General features: G+C 36.9%; 1 protein-coding gene across 2 annotated transcripts in view; it reads left to right on the forward strand.

Annotated features, from left to right (window-relative positions):
- PRKD1 (protein kinase D1) overlaps positions 1 to 26,206 on the forward strand; it is a 326,655-nt gene that overhangs the window by 289,364 nt on the left and 11,085 nt on the right. For both annotated transcript variants that reach the window (XM_041759216.1, XM_041759217.1), the window contains exons 14-16: positions 12,049 to 12,210; positions 12,769 to 12,867; positions 13,796 to 14,063. In XM_041759216.1, coding sequence (XP_041615150.1) covers positions 12,049 to 12,210; positions 12,769 to 12,867; positions 13,796 to 14,063 — 529 coding nt within the window. The remainder of the gene's footprint in view (positions 1 to 12,048; positions 12,211 to 12,768; positions 12,868 to 13,795; positions 14,064 to 26,206) is intronic.

Here is a 26,206-nt window from a genome sequence, read left to right on the forward strand (position 1 = left end):
GAGAGAAGCAGGCACCATGCAGGGAGCCGAATGTGGGACTCTATCCCAGGCCTCCAGGATCACGCCCTGGGCCAAAGGCAGATGCTCAACCACTGAGCCACCCAGGCATCCTGAGATTGATTTTTTAATTTAGTTCATAAGTTGATGAGTGAATATTACTTACTGTTTGAATTAGACAGAATTCAGCAACCATCTTATTTCTTATTTTTAAACTATAGGAGCTAAATTGTAAGCCAAAATAAACAAAAACAGTGATTTATTTTCAGAAATTCATTTCAGTCCTCTCTCCATTGAAACCCATTAAATCTGTAATTGAAGCATTAATTAGAAACTAAGTTACAGATGAATGGATTTCCAAGCTAGAGTCATTCACTTCATACTGGGACAGTATTTTCATACTTTCTCTCTACCTTTCTCTCAGAGGATTTTTCTCCCCATGTCAAGGCCCTCTAGTAATATTTGGAGTAAGAAGCATCCATAGGAAGGGAGAAAGATTATTATGAAAGGAAATGTGGGGATGGAGAATTTGAGAATTACACAGATATTTTCAGATCTGTATTAGAAGTTACTTGTGGATCAAGTTACTGCTATGATTCATTCATTCATTCCTTGTATGTCATTGCGTGCCCACCGTGTTCCAGGAAGTAAGGATATAGATATAAACAAAACAGATTTTCTTAAAACTCTATAAACAAAACAGATTTCCTAAAACTATGCTCTGCTCACATACTCTTAAAAATCCTTTTGTTCCCCAAGAATATGCTTACTTAGTTAGGAGACTGCTGTGGGACTTAGTATGCAAAAAGACCAGGAAGTGGCTTTCATGTGAGTTCATCGAGAACCTTAGATATTGTGCCAAGTTGATTGGACTTTATTATGCCTGGGTGATTATAAATTATTGAAATGTTTTGAAAAAATGTTATGATCAAATTAGCATTTGGAAATGGCATATTATAGAGAAAAAATGTCTAAAGGCAAGAAAGGCTTATTGGAGGCTATTTGCTATTTTCAGCTAGTAGTGAGTGACAAAATGCTCCTGTTCCTCTTCTTCCTTGCTACAAGATTGTCTTGGCTTCATCCTTAACATTACCATTGGCACTAATCTAGACTGAACTTTTAAATTTGTGCGTTGATTACTGCAACAGGTGATACTCTGATAGTTTGGTTCCCCACTCACCCAGCCACCCCTCTGTCATCATCTTACTGACCCTGCCTTTTCCCCTGGTCCATCCTGAAGACCACAACCAGATGAGTCTGTAGTGGGTTTCTATCCTATCCCTCCCTAGCCTAGTAGTTTTCTTATTTCATCAAATCTGTGTTTAGCATTGTAGGTTATCATGCTGGACTTTATCACTCCTATTCAACTGAGTCCTTCATTTCCCCTAAAGTTACTGTTTTCATCATACTCTTAACCTCTGGCCATTGCTCAGCTTTTAATTCCAAGCCTGGATGCCCATCTTGGTTTCCTTGGTTTCCTTGTGATTGATCTTTAAGATCTATCAATCCTCCCTGTCTTATGCTGTTTTCCATAGCTCCTGTTTATTTATAGTTTCTTGTCTTCATATAAAGCAGTAATATTTAGCAAATACTTCTTGTGTAGTAATTAGATTATAAACAAATTTGAAAGTCTCAGCAATGCATTGTTTTCAGCTTCCACAATGCCTAGCACAGTAGTAAAGATATTATAAGTAACAAGTTAACATTTGACAAAATTGTCTTAAATCACATACTGTATTAAATCCTTTCTCAGGGCCTTTGCTATGAAACCTTTTGTATGAATCATTAAATTTTAGGCTCTAATTAGAAAATTATGGTATTTGGTGATGAGGGAGTTTATAGAATAGCTACTAATTGTTCCAGATGTTACAGGCTGTCTCAAAGCTGAATCCTGGGAGGGAAATTGGGCTTTGGGTGCAAAAGAAGTCAGAGAACACATCGGAACAATACCTTTAAAGACAGTGGAACCTCAAGATCAAGAGGGGATTCGGTAACATAGAGCTACACTGTGGTAGTGTATGGGTTTAGAAGTAGAATGAGCTGTCAGAGAAGTCCTGCCAGTAGGGAAAATAAGGAATTGTCAAGGCAACTTGTCAAGGTGGATGTCATAACAGGTAGAGGGAACAGGAGGAAGAGATGACTGACCACAGGCAGCATTCAGAAATTTAGGCAGTATCCTGAGATGGATTGTGAGATCGTAGTGAGGAGACTTCTTTGGCATTACCCTAGTCCTAAATGGATTTGAGTCCACAGAAATAATTAAAGCAATGTATAATATCGTGTTTAAAGAGCTTGAATTCTAGAATCAGATGTCTGGGTTCAAAGCTCAGACTTGTTATTTAAGAATTCTTAGGAGCTTGAATAAGTTACTTAAGCTGTCTGAGCCTCACTTTCCTTATCTGGAAAACCTCATAGAGATGTTGTGAGACTCAGATGTGATAATTTTGTGAAGCTCTTAGCAGTGCCTGGCAGATAGTAAAGATTCCATACTTGTAAGGTGTTACTAGCATTGCCACCATTAGGTTGTAAAGTCTAGTTCCTAGAAACTGATTCTAATAACTTGATGTTGAATTCCCTGAAGCCAGAACCTAGAAACACATTGTTTCATCATAACAAATAATATGATTGATTCAAAGCCTAGACTCAGGCTAAATATATCTTAACATATGCCTGACCACTGATAAGGCGCTCAGTAAATATTTAATGAAGAAATTTTGTCATCACATTGACTAAATCAAGGGAACACAAGATTGCAGAGCATGCCAATAAGACAATAAAGCATTCCTTATCATTGTCTAAAAATATAGCAATCTGTCTTCATTGAGCAAGATGAGATATATATCTTGTAAGTAAATGGCTTTGTTCTCTTAATCTAGAAGGATGATCAAGAGGTGAAGAAGAGATGATAATGTTAGAAAACCAGAGAATAATACTACTAAGTGTGGGTGGGAAAATGAAAACTTTTGCAAACTGGTGATTTTTTAAAAAATCATGCAGGAATCAATTTTTCTTTCTCTAGAGAAAAATATGTAAAATTTGGCTTTTTCTTTTAATATGTAGGGAGAGGTTAGTTTATACTTTTGTTGCTTCATCTAATATATTCATTATATTTCTTCAAATATTTCTTTTTATTTTATTGCATGAAGAATTTTCATGAAATTGTTTCTTTAGATAAGACGTGTTTTGCAGCTCTGAGATAATATTGTTTTTTTCTTCGTATTCCAAAAAAATGAAGCCCATTGATTAGGTACGTACATATCTATAATAGAGGAAAAAAGGAAATAAAGGTCTCTTACAAGAAAAAGAAAAGGAACTTAGAAATTTTTCCAAATAGATATTCTGTTTAGTAAGAAGCTGATCATAGTGAAAACTTAGTGTCAAAAAGCCAGGTTCCAAGGCAAAACTGTTACTTTTTTTTTTTTTTTTTTTTTTGTAAATCTTTTTAAACTTTGATTTCCTTAAGTATGAGTTGGAATTCATCTGACTTGCTGTACTTGGTTTACAGGAATATTTTGGAGAACTAAATTAAATAATATATAAAGTATTTTTTAAATCAGTGTTTCCCAGCATATTTTTGGAAGAACACTAGTCTTTTGAGTTTCTTCATGGAAGGCGATGGGGGTCAAGATTCCCTCATTAAGACAGTTTAGAAAATACTGTGTATGATTTCCAGGTCATCCATGTCTAGGAAGTGAATACAGTCTTTTCACTTATTAAAGCCCCATAATTAGGAACTTGTTCAATTTTGAGAATGTGCCAATTAAACACGTTTTGCCACAGAAAGCTTACACAAATGTGAAATATCACCATTTGACCTTTTAGCACATAACATTCTGTCTTCTATTCCTGTCCAGGAGACCCTATATACTCACTCTTCTTCCCATTATCTGATATAAAAGACATCAGAAGGATTATGTGTCTGCACAGATCATTTAATGCTATAATAGAATGTTATGCTTTCTGGGTACTGGCATCTAAATATAGAAGCTGGGCTACAGTGATATGATTTGTTAAAAATTACACTTTAAATCTAACACCAAGACTAGATTGGATTTATGCATTCATGTTTCTAGCCAGATAGATTAACAGGAAATTAAAAAAAAAAAAAAAAGAAGTGTTCCAGATGTGTCTCCATTGCTATGCATTTGATAGCAAATTGAAAAAAAAATCCAGATATTTGGAGTTTTTTCAGTTTTTATAAACAATAAACACATCTTAACTTCCAAATTCCAATTTTTCTATTTTGACAACCATACTTGTCTTTCTCCTAAAGACAAACTGAGTGATAATAGCATGCAAAAAAGGGAGGATGGGGTCATATTTTATGGGTGAAATGTTACTAACACTGATTTTGTTTAAGATATTGATCAATTGTTAATTTTCTGTCTCTGAAGTCTTTGTTGTTGGCTCTCAAATATCAATACCTTTTTACCTAGTCAACTTGAAATTCTGGCGTTAGTTAAGGGTTAAGGGGTAGGTACTGGAGTATGTACAAGATCCTTTCTGTTGAGGGTCTGTCCCAAGTTCTCCTAATAGAAATCACTCCCCCTTCCCCCAAAAACTACAGTATCAAATTCAGCCATATAAATAATTATATGAATTAATATAGAGAATTAATAAATATTAATTCTAATGAAATCTTAGTGTATCAGTCCAAGTGACAGACTTAGGACATCTGGATTTGGTGTTTTAAATTTTCCATGTACCTCTAATTTGAAGGATTCCTGGTGGTAGATGGAAAAATATCACATATCTTTCTACTATTTCTACCTGGTAAAAGTGAAGAAAAGCTGGAAACAGCACGAGAGATGATGAGCGGGTTTTTTAAAGTATTGTTTTATATATACTCCTCCTCCTCCTCTGCATTTAGCTTCTTCTGTCATAGGGGAAGAAGAGGACTCACTATATTTATCATGTGTTTGCAGCGACCCTGGAATCAAAAGATAGATGGAAGCGTTTCCAGAATTGATGAAGAGAAAAATGACTCAGAGATGTGTAGATAGGTATATGGATATACATGAATACAAAATTATGCATCAGGCAGGCCTCAGTTGATTTTCTTGCTGTGCAAATATTAAATTGGTCCTTTTTCTTTTTCTTTTCGTTTTATTTCTTGGGCCAGTGTTACTTAATTCAATACATAAGACTTAAAGCTAATTTAAGATGTTGTGGTAGGGTAGGCATTACAGGCTGGCCACCTGCAAGCTGACTGCCTTGAGAGCCAGGCATGATCCAGGTATATCTGTTGTTTTTAGCAGTTACTGAAGATGCTCCAACTTACTGTTTCTCTCACAAAATTTTGGGCTCTATTAAACTGGCATCAGTCTTTGCTAACTACTGCTACAACAAAAGTAAATTACATCACAGTTCCTATGGGTGGTATGAGCAAACAATTCCTACCAAAAATTATATGAACATTTCTGAGTTCCAAAAGTCCAGTGGGTTATGTTGATTGTGGCCCCACTGATCAAAATGTCAGCCAGTGATACCTATTTACAAGAGGATGGATTGCTACATCTCGTCTTGTTGTTGAAGCAATATTGTATGCATTTATCCCTCTGACAGTGCATTTTAGCTTAATTTTGTTTTAGGTTATTATCAACGTCCCTTCCTCAAAATTTGCTGATGAAATTTGCCAAAAAATGCTAAGAGATTACTACTAAGTATGAGCCCATTTAAACCATAGATCCTTTGCTAGCTGAGCAGGAAATGGGCACGTGTTTGCACACAGCAACCAGTAATCCCCATTCTCAATTTAGGCCAGGAGGGCTCTCACCTAGTGCAGCACAGCCCTCACTTGGCTGACCTCAGAGTAGACATACCTCTGCCATCACTGAAATCTAAAAGCACAGCACTGGGTATGATGAGGGAGGGCAGACCAGAAGGTGCAAGGTTGTAGCAATACACACTTAACCTGTAGCCTCTGTTAGATGAAAGGCAGAAGAAAATTTTCTGGGCTAAAGCAGAAATGGAGAAAGAGAAAGGACTTCTCTACACAAGAAGGTAGAAGTACAGTGATCCTTATTATCCGAATAGCCCATTTCCATTGCTTTATTTCTCATCCTCAGGACAGTAATGAAATCCTGGGAAATTTGGGTTTTACAGCTCATGTACAGACATGGAGGAAAAGACTAATTTAGAAGGGATATCCTGATGGTGCCCTTCAGCTGCTGCTTTGCTTATCTCTTGCTGATGGCTCCTGCCTAGTGGCCTTTGAGAATGAGCTAAAACTATGAATATCTCCTTACTGAGAACTAGATATAAAATAAATACAAATCACCTAAATCGGAAAAGTGTGTTTATTCCTGTTAAAGAAGAAAGTATTTACCAGAGCAGTGGCCAAAATGTGTATATTTTGAAGGAATGGTACCTGGAAACCACCAGGATGTCTTTGTCATTCCCTTGAGACTTTAGAAAATCATCTTTCTACTCATACCAGTGGTAACATCTTTGATATTAGTCATCACCAGAATCCCGAGATTGCTTACTAGTGGATTCAAATGAACTTATGATGAAAAATTCATGTACTGTATTCTTACAAGAAGAGAAAATATCAGCATAATGTGCTGACTAAATATGGCAGACATGTATTATCATCTCTTCAGTAAAATCATTTCAATCATAAAGAACATTATCTATATACTGAAAAGTAAGGAGATACAGGAACTCATTTTTAAATCAAATTTACAGATTTGCATTGGATATTTAATATGTACCAGACACTAGGCTTATACTGACTAGGAATATAACTGATAAAATATAAGCCTTATGGAGCTTGTAGTCTTCTAGGTAAGACACACAGGTTCACCAGTAACTAAGTATCTGTACATTAACCATCCTGAAAGATAATTGATCAAGGATTGAGGAAAGAGAATTGGAGAGACATCCAAGTCTGAGTATGGGAGTCAATGAAATCTGCCTGACAGCTGAATGTTCCTACCAGGCAAAATGGTCTGATTCAGGCTAAAATAAAGTATGTATAAAAGTATAGAAAGGAGAGAGAGAGAAAATAACACTTGTTCTGAAAATAGTTTACTATGGTTAGAGAGAAGGGTAGATATGTAGAAGAAAAGAAGCTGAGGAACTGTTTAGGTGGGGGGAATATAAGTAGTTGATGGTGAAGGGCCCTATTGCCACTCTAAAGGGGTACATATCCTAAAGCTGGTGGTGATTCCTTTATGAACTGGAAGCAAGACGGAATGACCAGAATCACAGTGGCAGCCCTTTGAGGAGTGGGCTGGAGGAGAGCAAGCCCTAAGAGGAGATCAATTGGGAAGTTGTAGCCCATCCCAAGGAAAGAGATAAGGCTCAAACCAAGGCATTAATGGTAAGGATGAAAGTTAGGCATCACTGTGGGAGAAATTAAGGGGATGAGCTCTAAAACTTTTAGAGATCAACTGGTTGTTAGAATTGAGAGGAAAGAGAATATTTAGGATGACTCTCAGGTTTCTGACCTAGATGGCAGGCCATTTACCAAGAGAGGATACACTACCAGAAGAATACATTTGGATGGAAAGACACTGATCCCATTGTTGTCATCTTTCATTTGAATAAATTAATTATAACTGAAAGACACTTGGATAAAAGATTCTGGAATTTAGGAGAGACAGCTGAGCCTTTCTTATCAACTTCAGTATTGTCTTTACTGAGTCTTAAAATCATCTGCCTTCTACAGTGTCTCTCCAAGACTTATTTATCCTTTATAAGGCATCAGATTATTGTGATTTTGAGGGGCTTTAAATAAAGTATAAATGGTAGGAGAATGTGACTAGAAGGTGGATAAGAAAGTGTGCCCTTCTCCTAACTTTGGCAAACGTGCAGTAATGAGGATCAACAAAGCCATTGTCATAGTGCTTTACCTCTGAGAAGGATTCCTCATGTCCCCACCAATACCACTGTGTAATAAAATATTCTTCCTTATGTTCTGCATGCCACTTAAAATTTAGACCTTGGACTCATCACTGTTAAGTTCATTTTTTTCTGTCTCATGAACTAGATCATTCAAGTGTTTGATAGAAAAGTAGTCAGAAGTCCCCATATTAAGTCTGTATTGCTCCCAAATAGCCTGTTAAAAAGATATGTTGATTCTAATTCTCCTTTCCTACCTCTCATATGTTTGAGTATAATAATCCTGAAAGTAGAATAGAGAAGGGGAAAATGTGACACCTTTAACTTATCACAGCTAAATATATGGAATTAATACTCAACTTCAAAATTGAGTACTAAAACAAAACACTATTAGAATTAAAAAATGTAAAAAAAAAGAAAGAATGTAAGTACTAATGAAATATTGTTTAACATGAGCCCAAAATATAAAATAGAATGTATAATACACTAAAATGTTAATTAAAATCCTTAATTCTTTTTTATATAAAATATTATAACTTTTATAAAATCTTTTGCTTTTAGTGACTAATTTCCATTGATTCCATAAGAATTTTCTAGGGAACTTGAATCAGAAGAATTTTTGTCTTGATGTCCAAATGGTATTTCCTTCAGACTCCAAAATAATTTATATTCACCCCATGGATATGTCATCAATCTGTTAAGTGTGAATGGACACTATTCTTTCCTGTACTTGACCAAATGTTTCATTTCCTGAAAATTAAGTTACTTAAATGCAACAAACAGATGGCCAGAGAGTCCAGTAGTAGCTTACTCTGCCATGAAATTTGTTATCTGAATTCCTGAGGTAACTCTGAATAGATAGCACAGTTCTTTCTGAACACTAGTATGCCATAGTATTGTGGTTATCAAGCCACTTTTAAGTTAATTTAGTTACTTTGGACATTAGTAGGAAAAGCTATTTCATATTTTATACAGAAGAGTAAAATTGTGAATAAGTCACATGGACCACTTGGGTCAAAGGTTATCTTAGAGTTACTCTTAAGGGATTAAAAAGGTAATATGAATTATACATGATAATAGAAAATAATGCCTTGGGTTTAAAAAAAAATAAAAAAATATTTCCAGTCTCCAAATATCTTTTCTAGGCTAAAGAAATATTCATCAGTATTGTATGGTAAATTTGGATAAATAACACATGATTCTTTCTATTCTCTTTTCTTTTGTTCCTGTCAAATATTAAAACAAGTTTTGTCATTTGGTTCAGTGCAAAAAAATACACCTCATGACTAACATCTGTGATGGCCTTGTCTCAATTATACATGATAAACTTTAGAAATATCAACTTGTTACATATTGGCTCTACAGGGAGAAAAAAAGTCATTTTGCTTTTGGAGAGAGTTCTCAACTACCACTCAATGTATTGTTTAGCAAACCTATAAAGCATAAAGGTTTTTATAAAAAAACAAGGGTCAAATGCAACAAACATATTAGTCTAAACTTTTCTAAAAGTATTTTTACCAGTTGTATATAAGTGACTTTTAGTTCAATGCTTTTATTGAATTTTTTATAAATCTGTACACTTGACTATATTCAAAATCCTTTGTTAAAAATAGCAAAACTTCCCCTTATCCTTTTCATAGAGATGTTAGTAGAGGACATTTTAGAGTCCTTCAGAGCTAATGTGAACATGGCACAAGGTAGTTGACAATGAACAATCTCATTAATCCATTCCATACTTTTGGCCTAGAACATTCTGGGAATACACCAAAGAGGTAAACACATTTAAGTCCTCACCTCCATATGGGCTCCTCAGGTTATGTTGTGGAATAGGGAAAAGGAAAAAAGAATTACTGACAGAAGGACTTAAGTCACTTAATTAGAGGAATATGAGCAGAAGCACATGAGAGGATCAACATTGCATATATATTTGGATAATTTAGGTAAGAGAACTTCCTAGCCATTTTCTGACTCCTTCACCTCCCCCACCCTTCACAGCCCAAGACAGGGTAAGCAGGGTAAGTAGAAGCAGTACCACTTCTGTTCCCCCTTGCCCTTCCTTGGGTATCATCTTCACATTCTAGTTTTTCCTGTGTCTACATGGGAGACCCTTTGCCTTGGTACTTTCTTCTATTGGTATCCTGCCTTCCTTTTCATTGTTCCTGCTCCCTACCCAGTCAATTAGGTCTTGGTCATTTGAGAAAGCCAAACTCTCCAGAACATGGTTTAATGCTTAAAGTTAGAAGAAATAGAAAAAAGAATCAGTGCAGAAGATACTCAAAGGGGAAGGTATACTTAGCACATTTCATAGTGGACTTGTCTCAAGAGAGTCATAACTCAGGCAGGACCCTCAGGTCATTCCTAAACCCTTTACTGTCATCATTGGTTTAAAAGAGGACAGCTGAAATATCTGGATCCTCCAGGGGCTGGTGGTCTTTCCCCTTGGAGTGGCTCCTGGATCCAGGAAAGGGATTTACGACAATATGACAGCCTGACCACAGGTTCATGTATGAGCAGTGCTATCACTGCTATTCCATATTGCATATCAAACACATTCATGTAGTCATTAATTAGAGTCTCCCACCTAACAATCTGGCATCCCCATAATGGCCAAGCCCAGCAGCTGTCTGGTCTTATTTGTAGCCAGTCAAGACAAATAAAGTAGTAGTAGTGATAGTGTGAGCCTTGTTACTCTCACCTCTCCATGTGCTTCAGCTCTCACTCTGAAGGCCTAGTCTATTCTGGAGTAGCCAGTTTTGACCAGGTAACAGTGTGACAGTTTCATGAACAGTGACTCCTACCTTCTGGAGGTGAAAGGCTTGGGGTAAGACATCTGCTCAGACCACATTCAGAAACTTGTTATTCCATGACCACATTAATGGTACATGACTGGGCACCAAAGCACCAGAATCAAAAAGACCTATTTGATGTCGGAGGCAGAGATCAGCATGGCCAAAGTAGGGGCAGGGCATCCTGGGAGACAGGTTATCACAAGGGAGCTTTTGCCACTCTCCGTATCCAGTTAACACCAGACTTTCTCTGCCCGTGGCCAGAAGGAGGATGAGTACAGTGCACACTCACCTGCAGTCCCTTCTGCTGCTCACCGGCCAGTGTCCATCTGTGAGGTCTGAAGATCAGTAAGCTATCTCAGGTTTCAAGAAGTTTGTGAAAATTTCATTCTACATGCTGAATGAAGATTTTTTTTTTATCACTGATAGAGAATTTTTTTCTAAAATCTTTTTTTTTTTTTTTTTTTTTCTGTTCAGCCGTTAGCACGTTTCAGTTAAGTCCTTGATTTTTCTTTAGGTAATTTGTGTTCATGATGATTTTTTTTTCTATTTCTCATTGAAATATGAGTGGGATGTATAATAGTTCTTCTAATGTTAGGATTTTTTTGTTGTTGTGCCCAGAAGAAAATAAAGACCAGATGAGCGAAGGCTTTGTTGATGACCCCACGGCAACATTCAGACTTTGAGCATCACCACAAGGGACCGTCTAATGTTATGAGAAATTTTACTTGACATATGTGACAATTAACATGTCAAGCCAAATGTAGCCTCTCATTAGCCATTACTTTATTGGGACAATATTTTATTGAATGCTGGAAAACCATGCAGGACTACCACATAGCATGGGGTACCGGACAAGACATGGATTCAATAATTTTTTTTTCTTTTTTTGCTGTATTCCTGGCAGTCTTCACTATGTAAGAGCTTTGGTAGCAGACTACCATAGCTTCTAGTAGCAGAGCAATTCCGAAAGGTTTTGACTAATGTGCTTCCTCAGTGCCATCAAATACACTGCAAGTACAGATTTCATACCATTAATTTTCTATCAAGTATGTATAGATGGCCTAGTGTGCTTATTTGGGATGATATGCTTAATATTGGAGATGATCCTAAGAAATTACAGATTTCTCAATATGGCGTTCTAATTAAAACCTAATTAGCAATTCACTGTGCTGGAACTTAGGTTTTTCAGCATAGAAAAAATAATTTCACTCTGCATAGAAAGTAAAGATACATATTTTGGAGACATTAGAATTTCAAAAATATAAGGCAGCACATGTGGAATTTAGAAATGTTAAAAACCCGAAGTGTGGGTTTCTCCATAGCTTTAAGCTTGAACAGTTTTATATAATCAGTGAGCTTGCCAAACAGTATCAAAAAACTCATTTTCTTCAAGTGCTTTATTTATCTTTAATAGAACCTTCATCACCCTGGTGTTGTAAATTTGGAGTGTATGTTTGAGACGCCGGAAAGAGTGTTTGTTGTTATGGAAAAACTCCATGGAGACATGCTGGAGATGATCTTGTCAAGTGAAAAGGGCAGGTTGCCAGAGCACATAACGAAGTTTTTAATTACTCAGGTAAGGAATCAATTAGAGGCAGAAGAAAAAAAAGGGTAATATTCAATATCAAATGTTACCACTATTTCCCTGCAGCTTCCCAGCCTTGTTGAGGCCCCACGTCCAACGTCTGACTTATATTTGCAAAGGTGGCAGGGGCGTATTGTATCCTTTCCTTCCTATCTGTGCTTTCCAGAGTCCAGCATACACTTGAGCTCTGTGTATGCAGGCCCAGATATTAAAACTCCTCGTGAAACTTTCAGTTGCACAGTGGCTGAGTCCTGGTTCTTTGAAAATATTCAAGGATCGGTATCCCTGGAAGGAAGATATTATTGACGTCTGTGATCTACACCTGTCTGGTTGCTGTATCAATACCAGAGTATGCTACTCTTCCCACTGACACTTCCTTAGACACCTGCTCTGTGGATTTAGCTCATTTCAGTGTCTTGTGAATAAAGAGGCTTAGCTGTTCATTGGGAATTTTCTCTTGGCCCTTCCCATCTACGCCATAGTAGAAAACGTCTGGAAACACACTCATAGGCTAAAGTAAGATGATTTTGACGATTTTCTTCTCTCTAGATACTTGTGGCTTTGCGGCATCTTCACTTTAAAAATATCGTTCACTGTGACCTCAAACCAGAAAACGTGTTGCTGGCATCTGCAGATCCTTTCCCCCAGGCGAGTACAGAAGCCCCCCCCAGCAAAGCCGGCTGATGGCAACGCAGGCCAACCTGTTTATTCTGTCTCCTTTTCTCCTCAAAACCTTTATTTGTTTCAAGTTTTACCTGTTTGTTTTCATCCATTTGTTTCCTTCTTATACCCTGGGGACTGCAACTCTGTTACTCTGGCTTCTCAGCTCAGCCTGCCTTGGAGAAACACAGGCAGAGCCTCTTCTTGCTCAGCGGCTGCCTTAGGCAGATCCAAAGCTGAAAGCTTATGGATCTGGCAGCCCAAGGCTGATGTTGAAAGCGCTGGGCCAGAGGGGGAGCAGAACCCTGAAGGGTCCCACGGGCATTTAGGTTTGGTGTTCTTCTGAAGGCCAAGGGCAAAAGCTTTTGTTTTTCCTCAGCTCCAAGGAGAGAAAACAGCTGTGTGGGAATCTTCTATCTGAAGTGACCCAAGGCCACTGTCTGCCTTGCTTCCCTGACAGCTTCCGATCCCATCTAGGTTCCCATGCAGAGCTAAATTTGAGGATTAGTGTAGGGAACATGACAGGTCTCTATGCTGATCCCTCAACAATTTTTTATAATAAGCCCTTGAGTTCAGTCTGTCACTTCCAGATTTGCATGATGCTTTTTCTGCCTTGTGAAGCAGTATTGCCCACCTCTGAGCATACATATTTTCACATTTATCTCTTGGTTTGGGAGGCAAAGAGAGGTGAACATTTAGATGATTTTTTTATGAATGAAAATATACGTGTGTACCAGTACTTCAACCACTGTCTTCAAATATATAAAATGGAAAATAGCTACTGCTTCTAGCAGGCATGAGAAGTCCATACAATATATGGAAAGTATTATCATTGTCTTCAGCAGAACTAGGCTAAGACACATACAGACACACAATCTCTGACCTAACCATTTCTACAAACCATTATTATCAACAGGTGAAACTTTGTGACTTTGGTTTTGCCCGGATCATTGGAGAAAAGTCTTTCCGGAGGTCAGTGGTGGGTACCCCAGCTTACCTGGCTCCTGAGGTTCTAAGGAACAAGGGCTATAACCGCTCTCTAGACATGTGGTCTGTTGGAGTCATCATCTATGTAAGCCTAAGTGGCACATTCCCATTTAACGAAGACGAAGACATACATGACCAAATCCAGAATGCAGCTTTCATGTATCCACCAAATCCCTGGAAGGAAATATCTCATGAAGGTAATATCTTCCATTTGAAAATGATAATAGTTTAACCCTTCAGTGTTATAGTATTAATTCAGTTATGAATTATTAAATTGACAAATGTGCATTGTAAATTGTACACTGGAGTAGGGGCACAAATTGATTCAGGTGGGTTGGGAAAGAGTAACGGAGACGGAGATCATACACATCTTTGGATGAAATGTACATCTTTGATAGAGAAATTGAGTAATACATATTAAGAGGCAAATGAAACAAAGAAATTGTTAAAATTTTGACATATTGCCTTAGAACTTATAAATACTTACACATTGGTGTAATGGAAATGGCTAATCTCCATTAAGAGTAATCTTTACTAACCATATACCTGTCTCTGTATTAAGCACTTTTAATCTATTATGAACACAAGAACTTTATGATAGTGATATTTTAAATTATCCTATTATATGTTAGTATGCCAGTTCTTTATGTACTGACTTCCTTCGTGTGACATTAGAATATATACGGTATTTTCTCTAGCCATTTCCCTGGTACTGTATTTTTCAGTTGTTCCTGTTTGATCCTTATATATAATTTCTATGTGTATCTCTGATCACTTTCTTTAGGATAGATTGTCTTGGCAGTGTTGAATTATTTAAAGTTAAATTCTTTTTTTTAAAAAAAGATTTTATTTATTAATTCATGAGAGACACAGAGAGAGAGTCAGAGACATAGGTAGAGGGAGAAGCAGGCTCCCTGCAGGGATCCTGATGTGGGACTCAATCCCAGGACCCCGGGATCAAGATCTGAGCCGAAGGCAGGCGCTCAGCCACTAAACCACCCAGATGTCCTTTAAAGCTAAATTCTTAATAAATCCTTCCTTCTTCTTAGAGAGAGTGAGTTTTAAAAGAAGTGGCAAGGGCAGTCAGGGCAGAGAAGCATGCTCAATGCTTTGGAATAGAATTCCCCAGTGAATGTACTTTGGAGCTTATTTAATCCTCACAACAACCTCATAAGATAAGTTTTACTGTCAGGCCTAGATTCAGGTAAGAGAACTGAGGCAAAAGATGGGACACCACAGGCCAAAATCACAAAACTAGTTAAGGGGCAGATCCAGAATTTATACCCAATCTGCACATACATTCTTTGACTACCAGTTTGATGACCGATCCTTCTTTAGTTTTCAGGCCATATCTAGCTCTAAATCTGTTCAGATTTTTCACCACTTAAAAAGGCAAATACTAGTCATAGATAAACATCTGTTTGATACCTGTCACTGCATGCAGTGATGTAGAAATTGGAAAAGAGTGTATGGAAACTGCCCAAGGTAATTAAGTTCTTAGACAACTCTTGGTATTAAATGGCAAGAGCTATCCATTATCAGGGCTTTGAGTTACTATTAGCAACAACCTTTAACATCCTCTAATTAGTTGTAAATCATAGCTGGATGGATATATCTTAAAGGAATCTGTGACCTACAAAAGAACTGTCATGTAGCCAAAGCACTAATGAAATATTTAGGATAATTTAACAGAGGCAAAAGGCAAGTATCATCATGTTTCTTTTCCAGAAGGCAGAAAGGTGGAGTTATCAAATAACCTTGTGACCAGTATCTTTGTTAGGAAACACTACCTTTAAATATGGTTAACCATTATGCTTGATTCCTGCAATCAAGAAATCCAGTAAAATGACTTGATATTGTTACCACTGTGCAAGTCTAGAATACCTCTGAAGCCAGTCACATTTTCCTGTTACACAAGAATAGGCCATTGGGAAAATAGCCTCTGTATTTAAATTTTTTTTTTCTTGGAGTAGTGGGGTACTTTTTCTTGAAGTAGTAGAATAAATGATGCTCCCTCTCTGGTACCATGGAAACGTGCTGACCTAGCTGTTGTAGATATAACCTATTTAGGCCAGAAACGAACAGCTATGAATTGTGAATGTTTAAATATCATTAATAGTAGAGAACAGAGACCTAAATTAATGGCTCCAGGAACTGTTGTTGGGAAAACACCGCGTGCGCATGCATGTGCGTGTGTGTGTGTACACACATACACATCCTAGGTAACATGAAAGTAGAGAACAAAACAAAATATTCTTCAAAGAACTTGAAGATAAATGGAAAGATGTCAAATCAAAGGAGTAAGAATCATGGTGGACTTGACTAGTTAGAATTGCTTTTTCAGAGGAGATGATATTTAGGCCAGTCACTAAAATTTGGAAAGAAAGAGATAAAGCGTTTCAGAAAGAGAACATTATTATTTGACCAGGAAGTACATACTTTACTTGCTGTACATATTTCTAAGTGCTAAGAATTTCCCACCACTGACAAAGTCATGTAGAAACCAGCTCAGATACAACCTCACTCTTTTAAATGATTCAAGTATCACTTTGGGAATTAACTGGCCTCTCTCCTCAGTATCTTCTTCTGACTCATCCTTGCCTTTGAGGCACAAGAGTTTACTCCTTGCTAATTGAGGCTCTTGATGGCAAATTAGTTACCTAGCTGCTGATGTAGGAACAGAATAGTTGAATATAAAAAAAGTTAGTTGAAGATGTCATTATATTAGCTGAGGTGTTACAAAAGTAATTACTGGTCCAGAATCTATCCTACTATCTTGTTGAGAACAAATAATTCCCTCACGAAAAGTAATAACAGACAGGTACCACATAATTTTAAGCACACAGGATCTAATAAATACACAAGCAAACTAGTATTGGCAAAGGATAGTCACAACTGATATTAGTAAATTTTTAGTCTCAGCATACTTTAAATCATACCAGAACCACAAAGGATCCAGGTACAAGGAAATAAAAATCTAAGCACCTCAGTGATTGTAAATTCAAAGGTAAGGAACAACAGTTAAGCAGTTTGAGTTATCGTCCTATCTGCCATCATAATTAGCCATCACTTAACCCTCTTTGAGCTTCGGTTCCTCATCTGTACAACAGGATAATGATTCCTGTCTCTATAATGAGGTTGTAACAGAGACTGAATGAGATAAAGGATGTGAAAAGCATCTTTAAAGGCAGGTGTGGGGTGAACCAAGGACTTGGATTTAGGAGGAGGATAGCAGAACACTAAGCTAAGCAATTGCTCTGGCGGGTAACCAAGAATTGATTATATAATTTTAGAAATTATATGCAAACTGATGGGCATGTTTCCCAAGTATTCTTCAGACATATTGGTAGTTGTATTTTTTTTTCTTGGCATGAAAATGTAAAAGAAAAAAGAAAGTTGTAAGGTCTTTGTAGCAAACATAAATGTGTCAGAATGGAAAATTTCCTGTATCATGCATTTTTTTGTGTGTGAGTGTAGAAAGGTACCCCATATAATGTAATACTATCTACCGGAGTGCTGGAGTTACCATTTTACCATTTGAACCTCACGACAATCCTCCAATATGTAGCTTGTTTTAGTCTCTGTAATAGACAGAAACCAGGAAGGTTAAGTGACTCAGCTAAATTTAGTCACACAGTGGCAGTGAACTTATTTGCCTCTATTCTTTATATCATACATTGTTGTACGTGAAAGGATGCTTATTTCTTAAGGTTTGATGTTTAGGACCTTATAGAGAATACTTTAAAGTCATTCATTATTTTTGCTGTGATATATAGTAAGCCAAGTACTAGCATTCTGGAGATGGGCTTACTAATAATTTAGCAGTGAATTAATTAATCAGAACTCTTGTGTACAAATAATAGAAACCTGTAACTAACTTAAGCAGAAAATTTATTAACTCATACAACTGGGAAGTCCAAAAAGTGAACCTTGTCTATTTGGATCTGGCAGTTCACATGTCATATTTCTCTATCTCTCTTCATCTCTGCTTTACTTTATGATGGCTTCCTTCTCAGGTGGACTCTCCATGTGGTGCAAAGTGATCCCCGGCAGCCCCAGGCTTCTATGCTGTTCCTTATACATGATCTCAGAATGGAGGAGCAATTAACTGTCAGTAGCCATAGAGTCTCTGAAAGGGGCACTGATTGGCTCTGCTTAAATCCTTGTAATACCCTGGTGACAATCACATTGTCACCGCAGGAGCCTGGCTTTGATTGGCTATATGAATGATGGAGAACCTCTCCAGTTTGGAGAGAGTAAGTTCCTGCAGGGAAAGGATACTAGGCTAAAAACAAACATAAAAGCATTAACAAATGTCCATTATAAAAATAGATTTTTGTGTGTGAATCAAGGTATGATTTGAAAAAGGAGAAAAAAAAATTGAGCAAAACTTAACTCACCAAATGTTACAGGTAAAAGGGAGATCATAAAATTAAACTTCCAAAGAAAAAAAGTAATAGTTACTGATGCTTCTATACTATCATTTGCATTTTAGTCAAGCACTATTCAAATGCTTTACATATATGAACTCATTTAATCATCCCCAACCTTTGAGTTAATATTATAATTGTTTCCCTTTGAAAGATGAAGCGGTGTGGATGCAGAGGGTAAGTGGCTTGCCTGAGTGGGGCCAGGGTGCAAATCCTGTCAGCTGTTTCCAAGGTAGATGCTCTTATCTACTACGTTTACAGCCTCTTGATTATCCTTCTAATGGATTTTGCTGTGCTTTCACATTAAATTTTTAATATGCTTTTACTAGCTTAGAGCTACAGTAGCAACACAATTTTCAACAATGTCTAAAAATACAGGGAAACAAGATCATGTTGTGATAATGATCTGGGTTGAGATCTCTTCAAGTTAGTATAATGGTGACCCCATCCAAGTTACTTATCCTCTTAGGTCTCAGTTTTCTTGCCTGAAATATGGTGACAATAATTCCTAACTCACTGGGTTATTTTAAGTATTAAATGAAATTATACTGGAAAGTGCTTAGCACAGTAATTGACATAGCTGGAGTACCTTTAAATACAATGAACACTGTCTATTTTCCAGTCACTTTACATGATCTATCTATGAATCTGTCTGTATATATGTTTTTTGAGGGGCTTTTTTGTATATGTGTATTCAGGTATATATGCACACATATAATTATATAAATTTATATATATAACTAGACATATATTTTAATTACAGTTATATATAGTTATTTATATATGTATAACCAAATATACACATTGTAAATAGTTATACAAATGTAACTAATTAAGAATGCATGTATACAATAAAACACTCCAGAATGAATCATATGATTATAAATAATTGCACAAGGGAAGACTTTAGGTAATCATGAAATAAGAGTTTGAGAACATTACAGTTCATTCTAAGCCTGTGTTGGTGTGTTCCATCTTGTTTCATTTCATCATTGTGACTACTAAATGGGTGTTTGACATCATCCAGTTTATCCATTATTACCCGTCAGTGATTATATGTGGCTTCACTCCCACCTCTAGCTTTATCACTTTTACTAAGTTCAGTTTGGCCCTCAACACATCCATCCTATGACCTTTCTCAGTTCCTTGAAAGTACTTGTGTACCTATTTTAAAATATTACTTGATTCGGCATATTTACTGTATCTTATGGAAAGAGCAGCCCATTTTCACTTAAATATTTTTTAGATAATCAGATGAAACCAAGGAAAATTATACCTTATTTGATCATGTGTCACTATGCCCTTCCTTTCATTGCATTTTTAGCAATTCCAAAATAACAAGAGATAGATCAGGCTATTCTCCATATTTGTCACATCTGTTAAAATAATAAGGGTAAATCTTGGATGGACATAGCCAAAACATCAGAAAATTGCAAACAAAATTCTGTCTGTGGCTTAAGAAATATATGCCAGGGGTGTAGGGTTTAGAAATGGGAAGTAGAAAAACTAGCTAATAGAACACAGGAATATTTGCAAGGCAAGGGATTTCTAATAATTTTTCTGAAGAACTTTCTTGATTAGGGCTCTTTTAAACAACCTGTCATAGTCTAGCTCTAGGTCTATTGCAGGCATTTTAAATTTTTTAACATTTCATCAGAGGAGCTAGTTAAAAATGGAGATTCCCAGGTTCCACCCCCATAAACTGCAGTCCTGCCCTGAGAATGTAAAAAGTCCATGGATCACAGTTTCAAAAATGCTGCTCCAGAGCCTAATCCTGAAAGACCTGACAGCTGAACAGGGCTTTAAAAAAAATCTTTTTTCTAAAAAAACTTTTAAAATAAATTTGCAGAATTTAATTTAAACTATAAAGATCCTCTCTAATTCCTAACCTGTTTTTGCATTCACATTTTCTTTATAATATATTTGATATCAGGACATGCAATTTGTTTCAAATGCTAAATGTATTTTAGTGTATGTTGCCATAAAGTATTAAGAATAGGAAACCCTACCAGACCCGTTTCTTTTGTGAAGAATAAAGAAGACGACATATAAACTCCAGGAAATACAGAAAGTTGTATAATAAAGGTATATAACATACAGAAGAAACTAACATATGTGCCATGATTTTGAGCAAAGGGATGTAGGAAAAAAAATCATTTTAACACACTAAAATTCTCTTTGGATTGGAAATTTGATATAGATTATAGGGTATGGGGAGCAGGGGTTATAATCTTATAATTCATAATATTTACATATAAATTATTTCACATATTACTTATTAATTCAAAATTTTAGATAACCTTTGGACCAAATTTTTGACTTTATTAATCTTATGCAAAAGAATGTAAATATTGATACATTTACAATGCTGAAAAGGAGGAAAACAGAAAAGGTGAAGAGAGCTCTAAGAGCCGTAGCTTTCACAGAGTTCATATAAGATTCTGCCTAGGTGAATGGAGTGAGTTTTACGCATTTACCTATATATGATTTAATATATAAATTAATCTTAAGAATTAATACTTTTAAATAAATATTACATATATGTATTGTATACATATCCTATATTGTGTGCCCGGCACTGTTCTAAGTTACAAAGGTGGTCAATACATTAATTTAGGGTAATCTCATTACTTGAGGAAAGGAGGACAATAAGGTAGAGAAAACTGAAATTATATGATCCATTGTCCTTAATGGAAAGGAATCTGTTTCATTTGTTTTGTTTCTCAGGTGTGGTTCTTCTCAAACTCTGTGGTAAAGGACCAGTGTCATTTTATCTTAATTTCCAAACATATCGGCCAGTACCTTGTAAAATAAAATAAATGTGACAGCAATGACAAATTGGTATAAAAGTCTCCAAATACTTTAGTCTTACCTTCTATGCTTATCTCATCATAGACCAATAAACAGTTCACAGATTGGCACTAATCCATGGGCCTCCTCTGAGTAGCACTGGTTTAAATCAGAAGAAATTTTTTAAATGGTCAAAAGAGGTAATCTCTGGAGAGCAGGTCTCATAATGAGATCTGAGGTTTTTATTTTTAATTTTGAACTCTTTTTACTGATTGATTTATATCTTCTACCAAGCGCATACAATACCTTGATTAAAAAATAATAAAACTGGGCTTCTCGGTGGCTCAGTTGGTTGAGCATCGGCTCAGGTCTTGATCTTAGGTCCTAGGTTCAAGTACTATGTTGAGTTCCATGCTGGGCATGGAGCCAACTTAAAAAAATATATAAAAAAAATAATAAAAATGAGCAAAAGTGCATGGAGGGAAAGAAGGCTCCAGAAATAAATGGAGTACAACCTTTTATATAACTATAATTCTTCTGTGCCTGGTCTGAAAATGTCTAAAATTTTAAAAACACAAACAATATATATAATATTTTATATGTAAATATTATTCACTGAAGAGTGAGGTATATGTTTCCTTCTCTGTAACAGTAGCCCTTGCATTGTGACTAGGCAGATAAAGAAGACATAGCCTTCACTCTCTAAATCTATGCCCACACAAAGGAGAATTTTTTTTTAAATTTTTACTTATTTACGATAGTCACACACAGAAAGAGAGAGAGAGGCAGAGACATAGGCAGAGGGAGAAGCAGGCTCCATGCACCGGGAGCCCGACGTGGGATTCGATCCCGGGTCTCCAGGATCGCGCCCCGGGCCAAAGGCAGGCGCTAACCGCTGCGCCACCCAGGGATCCCCAAAGGAGAATTTTCAAGTGTGAAAGTCAAATTCTCTTTTCCCACATTCTTGTAAACTATTCTTTTTTATGTATGACTTTAGTAGGCAGCTTTTTATTTTCCCAAGAGTTTAGTCTTAGAGGAAGAAGGAAGGTGACATAGATAACTGAGTGATGTGGATTGTATAGCTGGTAAAGTGAGTTGTAATTTGTTCTAGTGCAAGTATCGAACCAGTATGGTGACAAGCCTACAGCAATGCAGAAGCATTTACTAAACTAAATAGTGCATTCCCATCATCTAACTGAATCCATCTGTTCAATTAGAGACATGCAGTAAATCTGAGGAAGGTCAGTAATAGATTGTGAAGATCGCCAGAAAAATGACTTTTTTTTCTTCTGAGTTTTGATATTCTTCTGTGTGCCATTAGGGAGGCAAGCAGGCTGTAATCAACACGGAAGCAACCTTGGAGATTGTGTCACAATGAGTCCCCAACCCCCGCAGACAGAGATCATATTCTGTATTCACAGGCGAAGTCTGAAGAAGCACCTATTCTCAAAGCACCTGCTGTGTTGTTACTGCTCAGCTTCAGAGTCACATGGTTCATTGGTATTATCAAGAAGTAAGAGCTGACACGAGGCTTTAACATTGCGCATATAAAAAGGTGGGGGGAGGAAAACCCCTTGAATTAATCCTATAGCTTGTCTTCAGTTCAAAATGATCAAATCATGATCATGCACCAGTGACATAGGTTTTTCCACTTGCGTACTGGAACAGCCTCAGGGTTAATATTTCTCTTGCCTCCTTTCCCTGATAAGCATAGCTATAATTTATTCTTCGAGTTGGTCTCAGTCCTGTGGTGACATTCATGCAGTGTAGAATAGATGGCATCTCAAGTCATAGAATGGCTATCATAGTATACTGCTAAATTCATCAAAGCATCTCAATTTTACTTTAAAAGCAATTTTTACCATTCAGTGTGCTTAATTCAAATAAAATTGGTCACAAGTGTTTTTCCCCCAGAAATTGAAGATGAAAAATTCAGCCAGTACAAACACAAAGCAAAGCTAAATAAAAGCCTAGCACCAAGAATACCACATGGTATGTTTTCAAAATCCAACAGTGTTCCAGAACGCAAAACACTTAAGTTGGAAGTAGCACTTTGCCATGAAAAGGAACCAGCTGTAGGTCCCTCTTGCACTACATATTGTTCAAAACAAAAAATAACCCCATTGAAAATAAGCCTCGGGTAGATGAGACCTAGAAATCCAATGGTATAAGAAAGAAAAGAAAGACAATTGTCATTTTAATAATTAAACTCTGTTTGTAACAGTTTATGAGGCTTGCAGATCCAGCAAGCCTGCTGAATATTAATGAATGGATTGATTTGTCAACATATTAGCACCGCTGTCAGACATAACAGCACGGAGGAGATGTGAGGGGACTAGCCAGTGAACTGCTTCAAAATGCTTGACTGGGTGCCAGGAAATTCTATCACAATTGGTAAACTAAAGTGAATTATGTGGGTTCGAGCTTCCACTGGGGTTTAATAATCCCTTCTTGAAACTCTGGAGTTACTTATGTTTACTTTCTTTAAGCCATGCACTTCATTCAATAATAAGGAAATTTAAAATTGGGAACCAAAGGCATACAGTGATTTTTAAAAATCTAATAGAGCAAATTCTTTATTATATATGTATGTGTATGTATATATGTATTTCAAAATCCAAAGGAGATAGTATTTGAAAAGATGTACCACTAGGACAGGAATCATGTATTTTGATAGCAAGTAAAATAAAACTAATAGAATTTTTTCCAAAAAAATAGTAATTTGTAGAGAGAAACCACTGAGAAGTTTTAGCAAGGACTTTGGCATTTAAAAAAGAAGAATATTGACATTAGTAAGTGCTCGAAAATTGGCTGTTTATTAGCCCTCCCAAGTTAAAATGTTTCTGTGTATCTCAATAGCAAAAGTAAAATTTCACTAATGAATGTATATCATAGTTGAGTTGAAATATAAAATCTGAGATGTCAAAGTAGAGGAACAGCAAGCCTTAAGTATTCTGTGAGTTTGCTTTCTTCTATAATGACAACACAGAATACCTCAAAATATAGCATGCTAAAAATCTTACTTAACTCCTATACTGCTCTATAGTGCCAAGATATTGAGTAATTATCCAGAACATTCTTAAATTGCTTCAGTGATAGAAAATAGAGTTTCATGAGGAGCCCTATTTCTTCTGAATTTTTTAAAGATTTTATTTATTTATTCATGAAAGGCGGAGGGGGGGGGGGCGGGGCAAAGACACAGGCAGAGGGAGAAGCAAGCTCCAAGCAAGGAGCCTGGTGTGGGACTTGATCCTGGGACTACGGGATCACGACCCCCGGCCAAAGGCGGCGCTAAACTGCTGAGCCACCCTGGGGGCTTCTTCTGAATTTGACCCCAGAACAATGAGCAAAAATATCTTGGTGTTTATATCCACTGTTAGAACAAGCCTGCTCCTTTTTCCAAATAGAGGCTTGTCTCAGAGATTTGAAAGCATCTTTTCCCTTCCTTTCCCTTCCCTTCCCTCCCCTCCCCTCCCCTCCCCTCCCTTCCCCTCCCCTCTCCTCTTCACTTCTCTTCTATCAGCTTTTTCTTCAGTCTCTTATTCACTCTGTTCCAAGCACCCTCATCTTTGTTTATGTTCTTTTGAAATTAAACCCCAGAGCTGTTCTCACTCAAGGTTCCATGAGTCAAATTAAGTGTAGAGTGAAGCCACCGCTTCCTCATGATAAAGAACACAATTCTTTTTGCATGGCATAAAATCCCAGCTGAGTTGGGAACAATAAGTAAATAAATGTTGAGTTTACTATGGATTTAGAACCCTGAATTCTTTCTTGTGAATGTTGTGGATAAGCCAGGTCTTCCAATTCTGTACTTAGATCTTTTGTTAGGGGATGGGAAAGGACTTTAAACGAGGACTTCATTTTATTTGTACTTGGTAAATCTTATCTTACTGGTTTGGCCTGTAGCTCCAGATACAGTTATTTTGGAACTTATTTGTGTAATCCAATTTGTTTACTCTTCCTGTTGGCATCCTCTGAATGAAAGCTGTCCTAAAACCCATCTATGTCTTCATTGCAGAATACTGAACCAGATGGGGCTGAGGACAGATACCTTTCTCTATCTACGGTTAGGTTAGATACCTTTCTCTTTGTTTACATGTATCCATTCAGGGGCCCTCTGGGAGATGTTCAGCCAATTAGTAACTACTGTCCATGTTCTCATACCTACCTCTTAGTTCCTTGCTACTCAAAATGTGGTCTAAGGCTCCTTCTGGGAGCCACTAAAAGATAGACTCTCATGTCTTACCCCAGATCTAAATCAGAATCTTCCTTGTAAGATCCCTGGATTATTAAAAGTCTAAGAAGCACTGCTTGGCAGAATTTTCTCAACACCAGCAGCACATGGTAGCAAACACTTGAGGTGCTTCTAAAAATATCGATACCTGGAAGCCCTTCCGTAAAGATTTTCCCTTGAACCTGTGGCCTGAGTATTAGCATTTTTAAAAAACCAGAAACACAGAAGTGTCTCTCAAAGATGTTAATGTGCAATTGAAAAAGGAAAAAAAAATCTACCTGAACATCGTTAGGATCATATAAATATATTTCAATTTCTAACCTTAAATTTTGAATCAGTTTGGCATCAGTTTGGAGGCTGCTGTAGGCTGTATTTTAGCAATTCATGATTTCCAAGATTCTGTTTCTAGTCTTTTTTAAAATAAATTTATTTTTATTGGTGTTCAATTTGCCAACATATAGAATAACACCCAGTGCTCATCACATCAAGTGCCCCCCTCAGTACTCATCACCCAGTCACCTCCAACCCCCCACCTCCCTTTCTGCAACCCCTAGTTCGTTTCCCAGAGTTAGGAGTCTCTCATGTACTGTCTCCCTTTCTGATATTTCCCACTCATTTTTTTCTCCTTTCCCCTTATTCCCTTTCACTATTTTTTTATTTTTTTATTTTTTTTAAATTTTTTAAATTTATTTATGATAGGCACACAGTGAGAGAGAGAGAGGCAGAGACACAGGCGGAGGGAGAAGCAGGCTCCATGCAATGGGAGCCCGATGTGGGATTCGATCCCGGGTCTCCAGGATCGCGCCCTGGGCCAAAGGCAGGCACCAAACCGCTGCGCCACCCAGGGATCCCTCACTATTTTTTTAAATCTTTTATTTTATTTAAA

This window comes from Vulpes lagopus, chromosome 6 (assembly GCF_018345385.1).
Source record: "Vulpes lagopus strain Blue_001 chromosome 6, ASM1834538v1, whole genome shotgun sequence".
NCBI lineage: Eukaryota > Metazoa > Chordata > Mammalia > Carnivora > Canidae > Vulpes > Vulpes lagopus.